We start from the raw sequence: 15,391 nt of genomic DNA, 5'->3' as shown, positions 1-15,391 counted from the left end.
GCCAAATTCAGAGTCAGATAGTCCAACTTGGTGGAGGGAACCAGAGCAGACTTCTGGAGGTTCAGAATCCAACCGAACTCCCTCAAGTTCGCAGAGTAATCTCCAAATTGTCCATCAGAGCAGTCGGAGACTCCGCTCACAGAAGAAGATTGTCCAGGTACCCCAGTACCACAATCTCCCGCTGAAGCAACAATGCTAGCACCGGGCCAACACGTTTGTGAAGACCCGAGGAGCTGAGGCGAGACCAAAGGGTAACGCCACAAACTGATAATGCTCCTCGCCCACAGCAAAGCGGAGGAAGTGCTGTAGACCAGCACATATTGGAATGTGAATGTAAGCGTCCTTGATGTCGTCCCATGCCCACGCTCGCTGGCCAAACTGGGGAGACCCTCTGGATCTAGATTATCTAGTCCGTTACCCAGTCCAGCAGTTGATTGTAGATTCTCACAGGAACAAAACAACAAAGATAGGAAAAAGTTCCTTTCAAAAGAAAAAAAAAAAAAATATTGTCAGGACCTAAGATCCCAGCAAGGAACTAGGTTCCATACTCCTGACTAGGCAGAAAAATGAGTGCCTATAGCTGAGAGTGGGAGTATACCCCCTGGGACTGCCCCATATACGTAGTCAAGCTTTTTCCTGCCTAGTGTCCTACTCCAGTAGGGAGCAGTATAACCCAATGGTCAAGAAGATAAAGAGCTGTGTCAGTCAATGAACGAAAGAGAAACAAATGTTGCAGGTAGGCAGGTTTATAATGTCTTCAAGTATACATAAAATTTAATCTGAAGGCGACCCATCCTGGTCTGAGTCCTCAGTAGGAAAGGGGGGGGGGGGGGATCTTCTATTTTCTCCCTAGGCAGCGTATCTGCAGCAAAAAGAAAAGTCAGAGACCAACCCAGAAGGGAAGACTGAATGAGTTTGCTTGTGACCCTTGTTATCTACAGCCTCTATATTTACCCAAATTCTGTCCATGAAATCAGAAGAAGTGGCAGAAAATTGGTACTTGGGTACTGTGGAGAACGATTAATACAGATGTAAAGGATTAGATCTGTCCTGGCTTTGCCATTCACGATGGAGGCACGGTGGATATAAAAGGTTTAGGATTGTGTGGGGGTGAATCGAGATTGCGATTTTTTAACGATTAATCTTGCAGCTCTACCTATTGAATTCTTTTGCATCCTTCTCCTGACTGATACATTTTAACAAGGAGATCCCTCTGAAGCTTTGGAAGTTCTCTGCTGACCATGGCTTTTGCTGTAGGATGCGACTAAGAAAATATCAGGAAAGACCGACTAGAATAGCTGAACTGTATTTGGGGTTAATCAGAAGAATGTTAAATGATGGCAGGTGTGTACGGACTCCTAATTAACATGAGTCTGAATGTGAATGCTAAATTCTTAACACAGCTACATCCCGTTATAAGAGGGTTTGCACACTTATGCAACCACATTATTTTTGTTTTTATCTCCCCCCCCCCCCCCCAAAAGATTTCAGTTTGTTTTTCAATTGAGTTGTACTGTTTATAGGTCACATTAAAAAGGTGGAATTATCTTTGTCCCCTTTTTTTTACATCACAGAAATGTGACATTTTAACAGGGGTGTATAGACTTTTTATATCCATTGTATCCTAGAAAGAGTCTTAAAGAACAGAGCTTCGACGACGACCACAGACCTGGACCTGTAAAGCACCCAGTAGTTAAGTCAACATGATGCACCATGTACCAAGGTGGCTAGCTGGGAGTGGGGGGGTTATATAGGGGATGTCTCTGCAGCTCTTTTTTTTGTCCAATAACCTTAAGGTAGCTGCATATAACCCATGGTTAAAGACTAAAGATCCTTTGTCCTGTACTGTACAGCTAAGAAACTACTGTTTTTCATATGCATTTACATATTGAGTGCAATGCATGTATATTTGCATTCGGGTATTTAAAAAATTTTAAATGAATAGTTCAGATCAGAACGATGGTACATATTATATATAAAACACTTATAAGATTGATATTGCTTCAAAGCCCAAAAAAAAAAAAAAATTATAATATATATATATATATATATATATATATATTTATCTCACCTTATGTAGACCACAGTGCCTGGCTCCACCCTCCTTTGCCAGCCAATAGGCACCTGGACCATTGGGACCCCTCCATAGTTATCTCCTCCTCCACTTTCACTGCCGCCATTCATTTTGTTCTCTCTTCTTTCTTGTACCTGTAAGGACAGGATGGCACAAAACATTACTTCAGGCAGTTTTAAAGTAAGCTGTACTATTCCAATATAGTACACCATATTGTGTAATCCATAAAAACAGCTTCAAAAAGTTACATCCACCCAAAACTGTTTTTTTTGGTTTAAAAAATGCTGGAGCGTTAAACCACCCAGCGGTCTTTTAGACTTTTCAGGAACTCTAGGAGCAGTATGTGCGCTCGAGTTTTCAGATGTCCACATTTGCTGCAACCATTTCTTTGTGTTGGACTTTAAAGGAGTTGCAAGATCAGGAATGGTTTTTATCTTAATGCTTTCTATGCATTAAGATAAAAAGCCTTCTGTGTGTAGCAGCACCCATTATACTTACCTGCGGTCATTCTCTGTCCAGCAGTCCCTCGAACATGCTTGGACTCTCCCTCCTGATTGGCTGAGATACAGCCGCAGCGCCATTGGCTCCTGTGGCTGTCAAAGTCAGTGAGCCAATCAGGAGAGAGAGGGGGTGGGGCCGAACGGCAGCTCCATGTCTGAATGGACACACGGAGCTGCAGCTCAGCTCGGGTGCCTCCATAGCAAGCTGCTTGCTGTAGGGGGCACTCTTATAGGAGGGAGCGGCAAGGAGCAGGAACGAGGGACCCGTGAAGAGGAGGATTAGGGGCTGCTCTGTGCAAAATCAACTACACAGATGAGGCAAGTATAGTATGTTTTTTTAAATAACAAAGAGACTTCACAATCACTTTAATTTGAGGAAACTCATAGGGAAGCTGGGTGGGGACCCTGAAAACATCAAATCCAGATACCTCTAGATGGTCTGGCCATCCACAATTTACAGGTATGTATATGCCTATAGAAAAAAAGGGCAAAATAATTTAAAGTTACACGATCATGAGAAAAATCTAAGAAATTATACTTCTGACTTCCTTCAAAAATGCTGGTAACCAGACTATATTATTGATACACCCTGGCTAAAATACTTTGTCACAGGCCCAGGACAAGTATGCAGATCAGAGTGTCACAAAGTCAAGACTTCTCATCTGCATACTTGTTCTGTGTCACTGACTTAAGGGGTTGAAGTCAGAGCATCAGCCAGGTAAACTAGGTTTCACAGAAGGAGAGCAAAGAAAATTATTACTATTACTGCTTCAATGGGTTAAAGAAGTAACTTATCGTAAAAAAATTCAGCTGTTACTGAAACAATATTTACTTATGGATGAAACTCTCCATTTGTTACCAGTTTTAGCTGCGCAGTAGAATTAAAGCTGGAATTAATTTGGTCTGTGCAGTCCAGTAATGTAGAATGGCTTGCTTTCTGTCAACACTGTTCTCAACATTTCAGTATCTGATGACTGCAAGTGTCATTGCAACCATGAAAGCTCCTGGAGTTCAATGTACCTGCTCATCGCGGCACAGTATAGGCGTTAGGTCTGTGTGAGATCCTCACGGCCCAACATGGTGTAGTCACAGCGTGTCAGGTTCCCGTGGTGGGAAGAGGCAGAGTTGATTGGTAATCACGGGCTCCTTGAGTATTCCTTTGGAGCTCTGAGAGATCTATCTACAGAGATTGATAGGGATCCATCTTGTCTGCAAAAATAAAAAGAGAAAAAATAGCGTATCATTGTACCCTGATTATATTAAGTGTGTTAGTCCAATTAAATGACAAAATACGTTTAAATGAGGCTTTAACTAAGTTACAAGCAGAAAGTACACAGTCAATAAAGTTAAGAGAAGGCCAAGAATGTATATACAGGTGGCGAACCAAATGTTATTATGATAGGTCCACTGTCCTTTACCAAAATAGAAAAATGGCATACATTTTCTGTAATACATCCAGGACTGGTTGATGTACTTTCCGGAATGCTGACAAATGTCTTATGTGAAAGCCTGGGGCCCTAGATGTTCACTGAGTTGTTCTGATAACTGTTTCACTGGGCAACCCAACAGTAAAGTACAACCAACACATTTTGGAGAAAACCTATATATTAGATTTATGTTCTGCTCAGACAAACCATTATACACAATGTAATTTAACCCGCCAGTGAACCACATATAATGTGCTGTCAACTTTAAGGAATTGATTTGGACCCCTCTAGTGCAGATACTGCTGCATCTAAAAAACCAGAACAAAAAAATACGATACCGACTGTCCACAACCTGATATTTCATACAATTCCATTTGATCTGTCCATTAAAGCTCTTCTTAAGACAATGCAATGAATATTTATTCAGTGCATTTATGGTTTTTCTTATTACATATTGGTAACTGTACAAATCGGATCATTTTGCTTTTACCAATAATACCATTTTCAATGTCTCAGAAAACAAATGTGTGTTAATGAGCAATATTACGGGCCATGTGACACACTCAGCATCAGTCAGAATTATTGCCTGCCAGACAGAAGTAGAATTTATAGCCAACCCTCTCCCTACACCCACCAGGCCGATTACTGACAGGTCTCCATTAAGTTCCCCCGTAGGACAGGCTGGACTCGGCGAGGGAGCCTAGGCCAGCGGAAGCTGCCATATTGGTGGTGTTTCTGATAAGACTGTAAGGTGTCTGTGTCAGTTTGCTCTGAGCCTGTATAGACAGACAGGGCAGGGAGTGGATGGGGGAAGGAAAAGATCATCCTCCACATTCTCTCGCCTCCAACCAAATGAAATAACCAGGACAAAGAGCCTGCCAGCCAGTAAATTGATATTTATTACCCTCAGGAAGAATAGCAGTCATTCCCACAAGACAGAAAAGGGCATTTACAGGAGGAGTCTGGAAGCAATGGTGGGGGGGTCCAGCCTGAATTAACCCTTGTACACCCAACTGAATTTATTACCCTTCTTTATGTATAGATAGATCAAGGCCTGAATCATGGATATCAGAAGGCTCAACAAAACACAGGCCCTGCCAATATATTTCCATCACCCACTTAGAAATGCATTACAAACGGTTTTCCTTAAGCAATGTCGATCTAAAATCACTTATTACCTGAATTTCTTTTAGGTTAGATCATACCAATGTACCATTGAGCCCCCGTTCACATTGGAGTGACTTGTCATGGGATTTGACAAGTCAAATTGCGTGACAAGTCGCACCCTATTTTTGGCAATGGCCATGTTCAAATTGATGGGACGCAGACTCTCGGTTGCTGCATCAATTTGAAAAAGTAGTTCATGAACTACTTTTGCCAATTTCAGATGGAGTCGCATGACTTCAAAGCCGCATTCAATGTGAACGACAGTGAAAGGGTGAATTTTCATAACAGCTATATCTTTTCATGAGCTGTCTAAAGCAGGGTGTATACACACTAGTAGAAAATCTGCCGAAAATTCCTGCCCGATGTGAAATCGTCCGATTTTCGCATAGTGTGTACACAACTTTCAGCAGCCGATGCCGACATTTTCAACTAAAAAAAAACGGAGGGACAAACACCAAAATTTTTTTCGTCTGTCCCCAGACGACCGATTTTCTTTCAATGTGTATGCAGTACGTGCGTGAAAAATCGGATACGAAAGACCGTGCATGATCTGAAGTTGCTGACAACCCGGAAGTCTAGGAACAAATGTGCCAAAAAAAAAGAAAAATCAGACGAGAAATTTCGTGAACATTTATGCACTGTCGACTAAAAACGGTAATGAACGCTGAGAAGACAGAGAAAAATCGGAGGATATTTCGTCCAGTTTATAAAAATGGGGATATTGCTGCGCTAAAATGTAAAGATAAAAACATACATGAATAAAAAGTCAACAGACCAAATGAAAGCAGCCAGCACCTGATCTAGAATCAGAAATACCAGATCTAAATAGCAATATAGAATGGGATTGGTGCAGCGCTAACACAATTGAATCCACAGTCCATACAAATGTTCAAATGGATCAAATACAAAAGTGCAGTAAACAAAAGTTCATCAGAGAGTGCTCCAATAAAGAAGGGAAACTGTCCACCACTTCAAACTTGGAAAAAGCCCCGAGTGCAGGAACCGCCACCAAGATAATAAATGGCCTCTTACCAAATTGCAATGACCCCCATTACAAGGATCAAAGACAGCCTGTGTGATCAAATCAGTGCCCAGATCGACATGTATCGATTCCCAGTGTTCCCTCAGCAGCTCCGACCGGAACAAGTGAACATAAGGAAAAGAGGGACAACTCCAATAGTGAAGTACGTTCACAGGTTTATTCAGTAAAAGCAGAGTGGCAACTCACGTTTGCATGAAGAAATCACAGCATGTCTCGGAGCTATACTCTCAGAACCTTTGTTTCCAACCAATAAAATGGCCGCCGTGTCTCCTTGCTGGCCTCAGCACGACGAACCGCAGGCTCCTCCTCCGACCGGTTTCATCAACACGTGACTTCGTCAGGGGGTCCACGTGTTGATGAAACCGGTCGGAGGAGGAGCCTGCGGTTCGTCGTGCTGAGGCCAGCAAGGAGACACGGCGGCCATTTTATTGGTTGGAAACAAAGGTTCTGAGAGTATAGCTCCGAGACATGCTGTGATTTCTTCATGCAAACGTGAGTTGCCACTCTGCTTTTACTGAATAAACCTGTGAACGTACTTCACTATTGGAGTTGTCCCTCTTTTCCTTATGTTCACTTGTTCCGGTCGGAGCTGCTGAGGGAACACTGGGAATCGATACATGTCGATCTGGGCACTGATTTGATCACACAGGCTGTCTTTGATCCTTGTAATGGGGGTCATTGCAATTTGGTAAGAGGCCATTTATTATCTTGGTGGCGGTTCCTGCACTCGGGGCTTTTTCCAAGTTTGAAGTGGTGGACAGTTTCCCTTCTTTATTGGAGCATTCGTCCAATTTATGTCAAGTATGTACGGCCTTTAAGGAAACTCATACACTTGGGGCAAAGGAATTTCAAGACTCAAGGCCAGTGCATGTTGGGAGCAGGATTTTCCATCCCTTAACTTGTTATACTTTTATGAATGGCTTTATTGGCTGAAGAAGTGTTCATTCTCTCACCCCTTTAAAACTTTGCAGTTCAATCTGAACACCTTATTGAGGAATCTGTCCCTGCCTGTAAGTACAGTAAAAAAAAAAGAAAAAAAAAAAAGAAAGAAAAGAATGCACCCTCTCATTCAATCAGCAAGCTCTCTGTGTTAGACTGACAGCACTGAGCATTGCAGAAGATCCCCGATTGGGCTACTCTCCCAGATAGATTCCGGCTGTGCAAGGGATTACAAAAGGATAAACAAAGACAGGTTTGATGTAATATTTGAAATATATAAGATTTGTTTTTTAACAAATAACTGTAAAAAAAAAAAAAAAAATGCAGTTCTTTGTTCTGCCGAAACTAAAGGCAAAACTTTTATTATTGGTTTGGATAGAGGGGAGAGGGACACTTGTCAGATTTTTACTGCGGTCTGTGCCCCCATTAGGGAGATTCTCCCCATTTGTCTGGTTTACTGTTATCATCAAAAGTAAAAGAAAATCCACAATTTTGGGTTGTTCCCAGAACGGCAATAGAGGGAAAATCTTCCATTGGGGACACTAGTTCCGTTAACACTGGTGACAACCAGGAATCCGCTCACATTGGAGTAATTACCTCTCACTTTTTTTTTTTTTTTTTTTCATATCGGATGAAGTAACAGTGGGTTATTACCCCCATCAGATTTTTTTTTCCATCTGTGTCCCATTGGGGTGATTTCCCTTTTTTATCTTACCCCACAGCCAAAACAGGGAGTGAGAGGAAATCCCTCCAAGTGAGGAAAACCTGGTGCATCATCAGGGTCACCAGAACCATTATTGTTCTGATGTCAACTCAAAAGTTGGGATATTCTTTTACTTTCACTTTCAATAATGGTAAACAGGACAGAATAAATCTCCTTAATAGTGGCACAGAAAGCAATAAAAAACGGACAGGTGTTCTAATCCCTCCCCACTCTTTACAAAAAAAAAAGTAAGGGTCCTTTCACACGGCCGCTCCGCTCCTTAAGTCCGCTGCAGGACTTTTTTTTTTTTTTTCACGGAGCGGATGACATTTGTGTCATCCGCTCCGTGTGCCCGCATATCATCCCATCCGTTTGCGGATGATATGCGGACATAATGTAAGTATATGGCATGCCATTGCGGATGTCAGCGGATGACACCGCTGACATCCGATTTTCCTTCCTTTCCATTTTTTACACGGATGAAAAAATAGGGTTCTGTTCCATTCGAAAAAACGGAACAGAACTGAAAGGAGGAAAATCGGATGTCAGCGGATGGTATTCTGCTGACATCCGCAATGCCATTCACTTACATTATGTCCGCAAATCATCCGCAAACGGATGGGATGATTTGCGGACACACGGAGCGGCCGTGTGAAAGGACCCTTACTTTGTAACTAATTTGTATACCTTTATCAGATTATGTAGAAACATATCAAATGCTTTGATGAAAACAAGACAAAACTATGTCCACAGAGCCACCCTGATCAAAAAAACATTGGTGATATTTAAAAAAATAAATAAATAAAGCGTGTTTTTCCCCCTACACTTCATATTCTTGATATGTGCCCACTGTTCCATGTACTTGTATGAGAAAGTATCCTGTTCTCTTTGTATTGCTTCCTTGAAATCCCTGGTGTTCCTGCTAGTTCCCTTGCTTTCCAATTAAAAACTGACCACACTAAGCAGGTCAGTTCTCTAGCTTCTATGCTGGGAACTCTGTGTACTCTCCTACAATGATCAGACTTGTCCTGACATATCCCAGCTGCACAGCCATTTACCGAGAAGATTATTATACTGCTTTTACCCCTTCCCCAGCTCTTAGGACCTGTTCACACCTGAGCGTATTTCAACTCGTAAAACACTCATCTCTGAAGTCTCAAAACGCCCAACAAGCAAAATCCCATTGATTTCAATGGCCCCTGTTCACATCTGAGCGTTTTGTCGCCTGAAGCAAAATGCCTGAAGCTCAAAAAAGTACATGAGCTTCTTTTTTGGCAGATTACAAGCATTTTTTGTTAGATGTCAATGCCTGCACCCAAACAACTGCAAAAAACGCCTGAAAAACGCCCGATAAATAAATAATGCACTGATACTGTAATAATGACACTGGCAGGGAAGGGGTTTACAGTGGGTGATCAAGGGGTTAAATGTAAGCCTAGGGGAGTGTTTCCAACTGTATGGGGGTTGGGCTTTTGAAATGATCATAGAGACCTGTGATACTATATAGAAGGATCACAGGTGCTCTGTGATCATTCCAGAGAGAACAACGGTCAGCTGTGTTTACAATAGCTGACTGTTCTCTCTCAGCAGGGAGCGATCACGGGTGGCCAGCGACAATCGGAGCCACTGGCCCCATGCAACGGAGTCCCTGCTGCCGAGTGGGGGTGGTAGCTCGCCCCCTGGCAGCAGGTGAGCGACTGATGTAGGGCTACTTCGGTTCACGCAGGAGGGCCAGCCTGCCGCAGTAAAACTGCGGAGGGCAGTCCTAAAGTGGTTAAATGACCATTGAGCCTTCTTCTTTAGGAGCGTATCGATTAATTTAACTAGGACAGCTCTTAAAAGATCATACTCAGGTGGCTGCATCACCGATTTCAGCTGCAGCTGTCCCCAGCCACCTCGAAGACCGAGAACTGAGTGATGAAACACCATTGATCAGTCTGCAGAGAGCTGGTGACTGTCAGTCCCTGGCTCTCTACTCTGCACCTCCATAACTCACTGAAGTGCTGGTCTGTGGAGGGGGCAGGAGCGACTGGCTCAGTCTCTAAGTGGCTCGCTGAGAGGCTAAGCCCGCTACCTGTCCAGGTTTCTGTGACGTCAGCCGAAAAAGGAACAGAAGTATAGCCAAAAAAAGCTTTGGCCACACTTTTCCTTTAAGCACTTCAATACCAGTCACTTTCACTCCCTCCCTGTCCAGGCCAATGGTCAGCTTTCAGCGCTGTCACACCATTTAGGACAATTGCACAATCATGCAACACTGTACCCAAATGAGATTTCTACTCACCAGCTACTCACTGGTTGGTTAGGATGCCGGCAGGCCCCTTTTAAAAAATTAAAGTTCTGGGCAGTTTAGGAGCTGTCAGCATTTTTTTCTGTCAAAACGCTACTGGTCCAAAATGCTGCTAAAATCCTATGTGTGCACCAGGAATACATAACATGCAGGGGAGTTTAGAGGCAGTCAAACAGAAACATCTGACACACTAACAGTAGCATCAAAAACATTCAGTGTGCACAATGTTCAAACTGTGCACTTCTGTCCTAATGCATACTCACTGCAGTATGTTTTTGTGATCATTATTCGTTTTAAATATAGGTTGAGACAATTTTTAAATATTGGTGTGTGACTAAGTGATGACGATTGGATCAAATGTAACCACCATTTGGGTCTGCTCAGCTTTAAACCCAATACATTTGTGGTGGTCGGGCTTGTGAGATAAAGGAAACTGACAGCTGTAAAAGCAGTACTCTAGTTTGTGTAAAGAGCCTACAATCCCATCTAATTAAAAAAAAAAAAAAAAAAAACTGTTGCAAAACTTGAGAGCTTGATTGAACACAAATTTGAGATTTAGCTATTGAGTTCTTAGGTTTTTTTTTTTTTGTTTCTTTTTAACAAAGCAGTTTTTTATAGGAAGCATTTTGTACGGACAAAGAAATTCATTATTTTTAGTCCAGAACTTGACACGTTTTAAAATATACACAAAAATGTTATTGATTCTATTTAAGACCCCGTTCAGACAGGGGCGACGCGACTTGCTGGGGTGACCTGTGAAGTCGCGGTGCAAAGCGTGCACCGCGACCTCAGCGCGACATGCATGGACTTCATATCATTGAAGGCAAGTCGCCCCAAAGTAGTACAGGACCATTTTTCTAAGTCGGAGCGACTTGTGTCGCTCCTATTAGAACGGGTCCTTTGCTAATCAATGGCAGGCGACCCACCGCGACTTGTCAGACGACCAAGTCGCCTGACAAGTCGCGCTAGTGTGAATGGGGTCTAAGAATAAGTGTTAAAACGGGGCTAAAATGGTAAAATCTATGCAAACCCAAAACAAAAATAATACGTCTGTGATAATGCCCAGTGGGAGGGCGAAACGCGTCAACGCAATTTCTGGCTCCACGCCTTCCGATACGTCACTTCCGGTAGCGGTGGAACGTACGCCGGAGCCACAGGGGCCCGCTGCACACCGCGATTGCTGATCACAATACCGGGTTACGATTTTACAACGCCTGTTTTTTAATCGCTAAATGTGAGTGTTTTATCTGTTCTTTTTACAATAAACAAGAAGTATTAGCAATATTACACTATTGGAGACCCCTTTTTTCTTTTATATACGATCTCGGTCCTGACTTGGTGGAAGTGTATAGGAGAATCTTGGTGGTCCCAGCTAAAACCAAAGAGTGTATTCCGGATCCCTAGCCGGACTCTGCCTGTGTGACCCTGACAATGTAAAGTTTCTAGGGTCCACTTGGTCCGGTAAGTTCAAAACCTTGGGGGAGAGGACTAGTCACTTACCACCTCACCATTGCAGCATGAATTTGCACAAGAACCTGAGCACCTGAGCACTTTATTTTTGGTTTCACAGCCCGTCTTTCACTGGCTACTTGCTGGAGTAGCATTGGACTGTTTTGTTATTTTATATTCATGAACTGTATTATTTATGAATTTTCACTTCACGGGGTGTTTTATTAAGTGATTGTTTTTTTTTTTTTTTTTTTTAAGTGATGTATTTCAAGTGATTGTATTTTCATTAGGTGCATCTATATTTATATGGAATTATTTATATGCCATTGACACATTTATATTCATTTGGCACGGTGGAATATTTTATATTTTATTTTTAGTAATTTCACCACATCAATTTGCGATGTATTTTTAAACTATCACGTTTTAAGATCCTTTTGATCTTTCACACAGCAACATTTTTTTGATACACTTTTATCACCATAGCGCAGCTTTAATTTTGTTTTTTCACCAAAACAAAAATGCAACATACTAACAGTACTGCTGGGTTACTGTTCTTTTTTTTCAGACTTTTACCCTTTATTGTGACATAGTAATCCAGTGAACAACACACTTCCTGTCCCTGGGTGGCAATGCTTACTTCTCCACGGTGTCTATGCCACCTTGGCAGGACTTTAAACAAGTCTGCCTTTGTTCATTTCCATTACATGTTGAGGATATGATTTGCAGAGTACCCAAGAAAGGTAACATTGTTTGTAAATGACAAAAACACAGTATTTCTGGCACGATCATGAAGTATTTTCTGTACTGAAAACATTTTCTAGGCCTGAAAAAAAGCAAACTAAGGCAGACACTACTTCTAAGGACTGTAAACTTTATTATAGTAACACTAGACCTAAAAACATTGCCATTAAGATTAGCAATGGTGAGAAAGTAAGGATTTTTTTGTTAATAAGCTGAATACAGGTTTAAGTATATTGTAGGAAAAAAAAAAAAAAAGATATAAAGTGTAAAAAATGGGCAAAAAAGAAGACGTAACCTGGCATAAGATAAAAATGTAATGACAGAAAATGCAGAAAAAGCTTTTGACTAGGATATAAAAAAAAAGACAGCAAAAGAAAGATTAAACTGTTTGGGCTCCTTGCTAAGGAGACATTTTCCGTATTCTAAAACCATTATAAAACCATTTGCCAGGTCAAACAACATTTACCAACATCTATTTTTCAGTGGAAAAGGTGCTCAAGGTAGAACAGCATTTCTCCTTTTTCGAATGCAGCAAATATCATATTTACAATAGTTCCTTATAGGGGACCTAATGCCCTGCTCATGTTGAGCTGAACCATGGATCTGGATTTTACACAGACTGGTTCTGCAGTTAGGGCTCTTTCACACGAACGATCCCGATCAGATCCGCCTGTCTGTTTTTTAGGCGGATCTGATCGGATCCTCCATGCATCCCTATGGGGCAGCGGATGACAGCGGTGACATGTCCGCTGACACCCGCTGCCATCCGCATCCGATCCTGCCCGTGAAACCCAGATGGATGGAAACCCTATTTTCTATCCGTCCAGGGGATAGGATGGGATCGGATGAGAATGGACAGGCGATCTGCTCTCATCCGATTCCCCATGGAGAGCAGCAGGGGCTCCGACACCTGTGTGCGGAGAGGGAGCTGTCACCTGCCTGCTCAGCAGGGATCAGTGTATCGATCTCCCGCTAAGCAGCACGGAGTCCGCCGACGGAGGCACACCGTGTGAAAGGAGCCTTAGAGGATTAAATTGCTTTTTTTTTGTCTTTCAATTATAATTTTAAAAAAAAGTCAAATTCTTGCCTCCTCTCCCCGCTGAGACACCCGGCACATAGAATGGTATGCCCCATAGCAAGCCCCATAGCAAGGAGTAGCGAAAAGGTGCCCAAAGTGAGTACCCCTCCCAAAGGACCAGCAGTCTAGGAGTGGTGCTGAAATGGTGGGGGGGGGGGGGGTAATATGTACAACCCATCCATGACTCCTTTGTGGGCAAGCAAGAGGCCACCCTCTCTCCCTGGTGAATTCAAAATGGTCCTTTAGACATCTGAACAATTATCTTGTGTCTGTGGGCATTTGAAGGGTTATAAAACAAAAATATAGCTAAAAAAAATATTGGGGCAATATTTTAGAAAATAGGGGGTTAATGCCATTGATTTCAGAGGAAACCCAAGACAGCTTCCATAGTGACCTAAGCCCTTAAAAAAGATCCTCCTTAATTCTCAGCTGGAGGCTTAGGTTTTGTTCTCCATAAGAGAAACCAGTAAAAGAACTGAAGAGGAGCCCAACCACATAACAAATTGGAACAGATTTGATTTAAGTTGACCTGGTAGACTTAAAAAAATTAACCATTCAGTGCTAAGCCAGTGTAAGAAAAGGCAAAACTTTTTTTTTTTTTTTTTTTTGATAGAGCAAGGTAGGGTTATAACCCGTCAGATTTTTTTTTTTTTTTTTTTTTTTTGACAACTCTGTCCCATTGCAGAGATTTTCCTTAAATTTCTTGTCCCATAGCCAAACAGAAAGTGAGAGGAAATTCCTGCAAATTCAGAGAATTCCTTGGGGAAACCCTCAGGTCATCAGATCTAGTGTCCCAATTGGAAGATTTACCCTCTATTACTTTTCTGGGGTCAATCCAAGATTTTTTCACTTTCAATGATATTGGTAAACAGGACAAATGGAAAGGTTGAATCTCCTTAACGGGGGCACAGAAAGCAAAAAAAAAAACATTTTTTTACATTTTTGGTTTTAATACCGCTTTAAAGATAAGGCATAATAAGAACTTTATACTGAAAAGATACTGGGAGACCACCAATGTTTTTCTTGATATGACAGCTTCTCCATAGGTGCCCAACCAAATATTTTTATAATTGTATAGTGTCTTATTCTGAAGAAGAATCTTAAAATTAGAGATGACGGCTAGGTGTATTTAATCAGATTGCCTTTATTTGGTCAGGGATTGTTAGTATTTTGTCTCACTCTACTGTTTAGAAACCAGATTTGCAAGACTCTCCAATCTATCCTCTTCGATAGTGATAGCATTGAAAGGGATATATTAAATTAAAACATTTTTCTAAATTCCAACTAGGTAGATGAGACTTTTGAAAGATGAAACTTACATACATAGAAAGCAAGGTAAAAGTGCAAAGACCAAAAATTATATAATTGCAGTTCAACAGAACTACAGCCTCCCAATAAAAATAAAAATGAAAATGTATTAGAGGTGCATCTGTACTTACAGTTTTCTCTTAGTTTCCCTGGAAATTAGTCTACCTAATGTAGGAAAAAAAGTCTACCTAATGCAGCATTCTGAGATTGGGTAGCAATGATGCTGCACAAGTGGAAGTGTAATTAAAAAAAATGTTGCATGGAGTGTGGCTATCAGCATCGTCAAAACTGATTCACAAACCCGTGTTAAAATCGGCACCTGGCCACACCTAGTCCCGCCCACTGTTTCTTGGATTGGCAGCACTGCCTCTGTTGTTGAAACCCTCCCACTGTAGGCTGCACTGTATGGGAGGGGGGGGACATACGAAGACCAAGGAGGATTTGGCATAGTTAGAGAAGGTAAAGGATTTTTTTGTTTACTTTATGAGACTTGTGCATCACATAGTAATGGATTTTAGGACTTTGAAATTTTGTTTAAAATGGTTTTGTGACTTGTTTAAAATTTCATAAAGAAGCTATTAGAAACACTTTAAATGTTGGGAGATGCACAGTCATTCATTTTTAATGTAAAGTAAGTCTGAAATTTGATCAAAGAAAATTGTAAGTTAGGTTA

The 15,391-nt window shown here is 41.6% G+C and overlaps 2 protein-coding genes across 2 annotated transcripts in view; both read right to left on the bottom strand.

The window, feature by feature from the left end:
* The window catches only part of MBD6 (methyl-CpG binding domain protein 6), a 124,418-nt gene that overhangs the window by 74,764 nt on the left and 34,263 nt on the right, over positions 1-15,391 (bottom strand). Inside the window, exons 2-3 of the mRNA XM_082244784.1 lie at positions 3,595-3,783; positions 2,072-2,208 (exon numbers count right to left, since the gene is read on the bottom strand). Of these exons, the coding sequence (XP_082100910.1) occupies positions 2,072-2,184 (113 nt within the window). The 5' untranslated portion in view covers positions 2,185-2,208; positions 3,595-3,783. The remainder of the gene's footprint in view (positions 1-2,071; positions 2,209-3,594; positions 3,784-15,391) is intronic.
* The window catches only part of MARS1 (methionyl-tRNA synthetase 1), a 312,431-nt gene continuing 299,615 nt past the window's right edge, over positions 2,576-15,391 (bottom strand). Inside the window, exon 19 of the mRNA XM_082244787.1 lies at positions 2,576-2,585. Within this exon, the coding sequence (XP_082100913.1) occupies positions 2,584-2,585 (2 nt within the window). The 3' untranslated portion in view covers positions 2,576-2,583. The remainder of the gene's footprint in view (positions 2,586-15,391) is intronic.

This window comes from Pelophylax lessonae (genome assembly GCF_965119305.1).
Source record: "Pelophylax lessonae genome assembly, chromosome: 2".
NCBI classification, from domain to species: Eukaryota; Metazoa; Chordata; class Amphibia; order Anura; family Ranidae; genus Pelophylax; species Pelophylax lessonae.
Note: the sequence above shows the minus strand (reverse complement) of the source record. Positions and strands in the feature narration are given on the sequence as shown.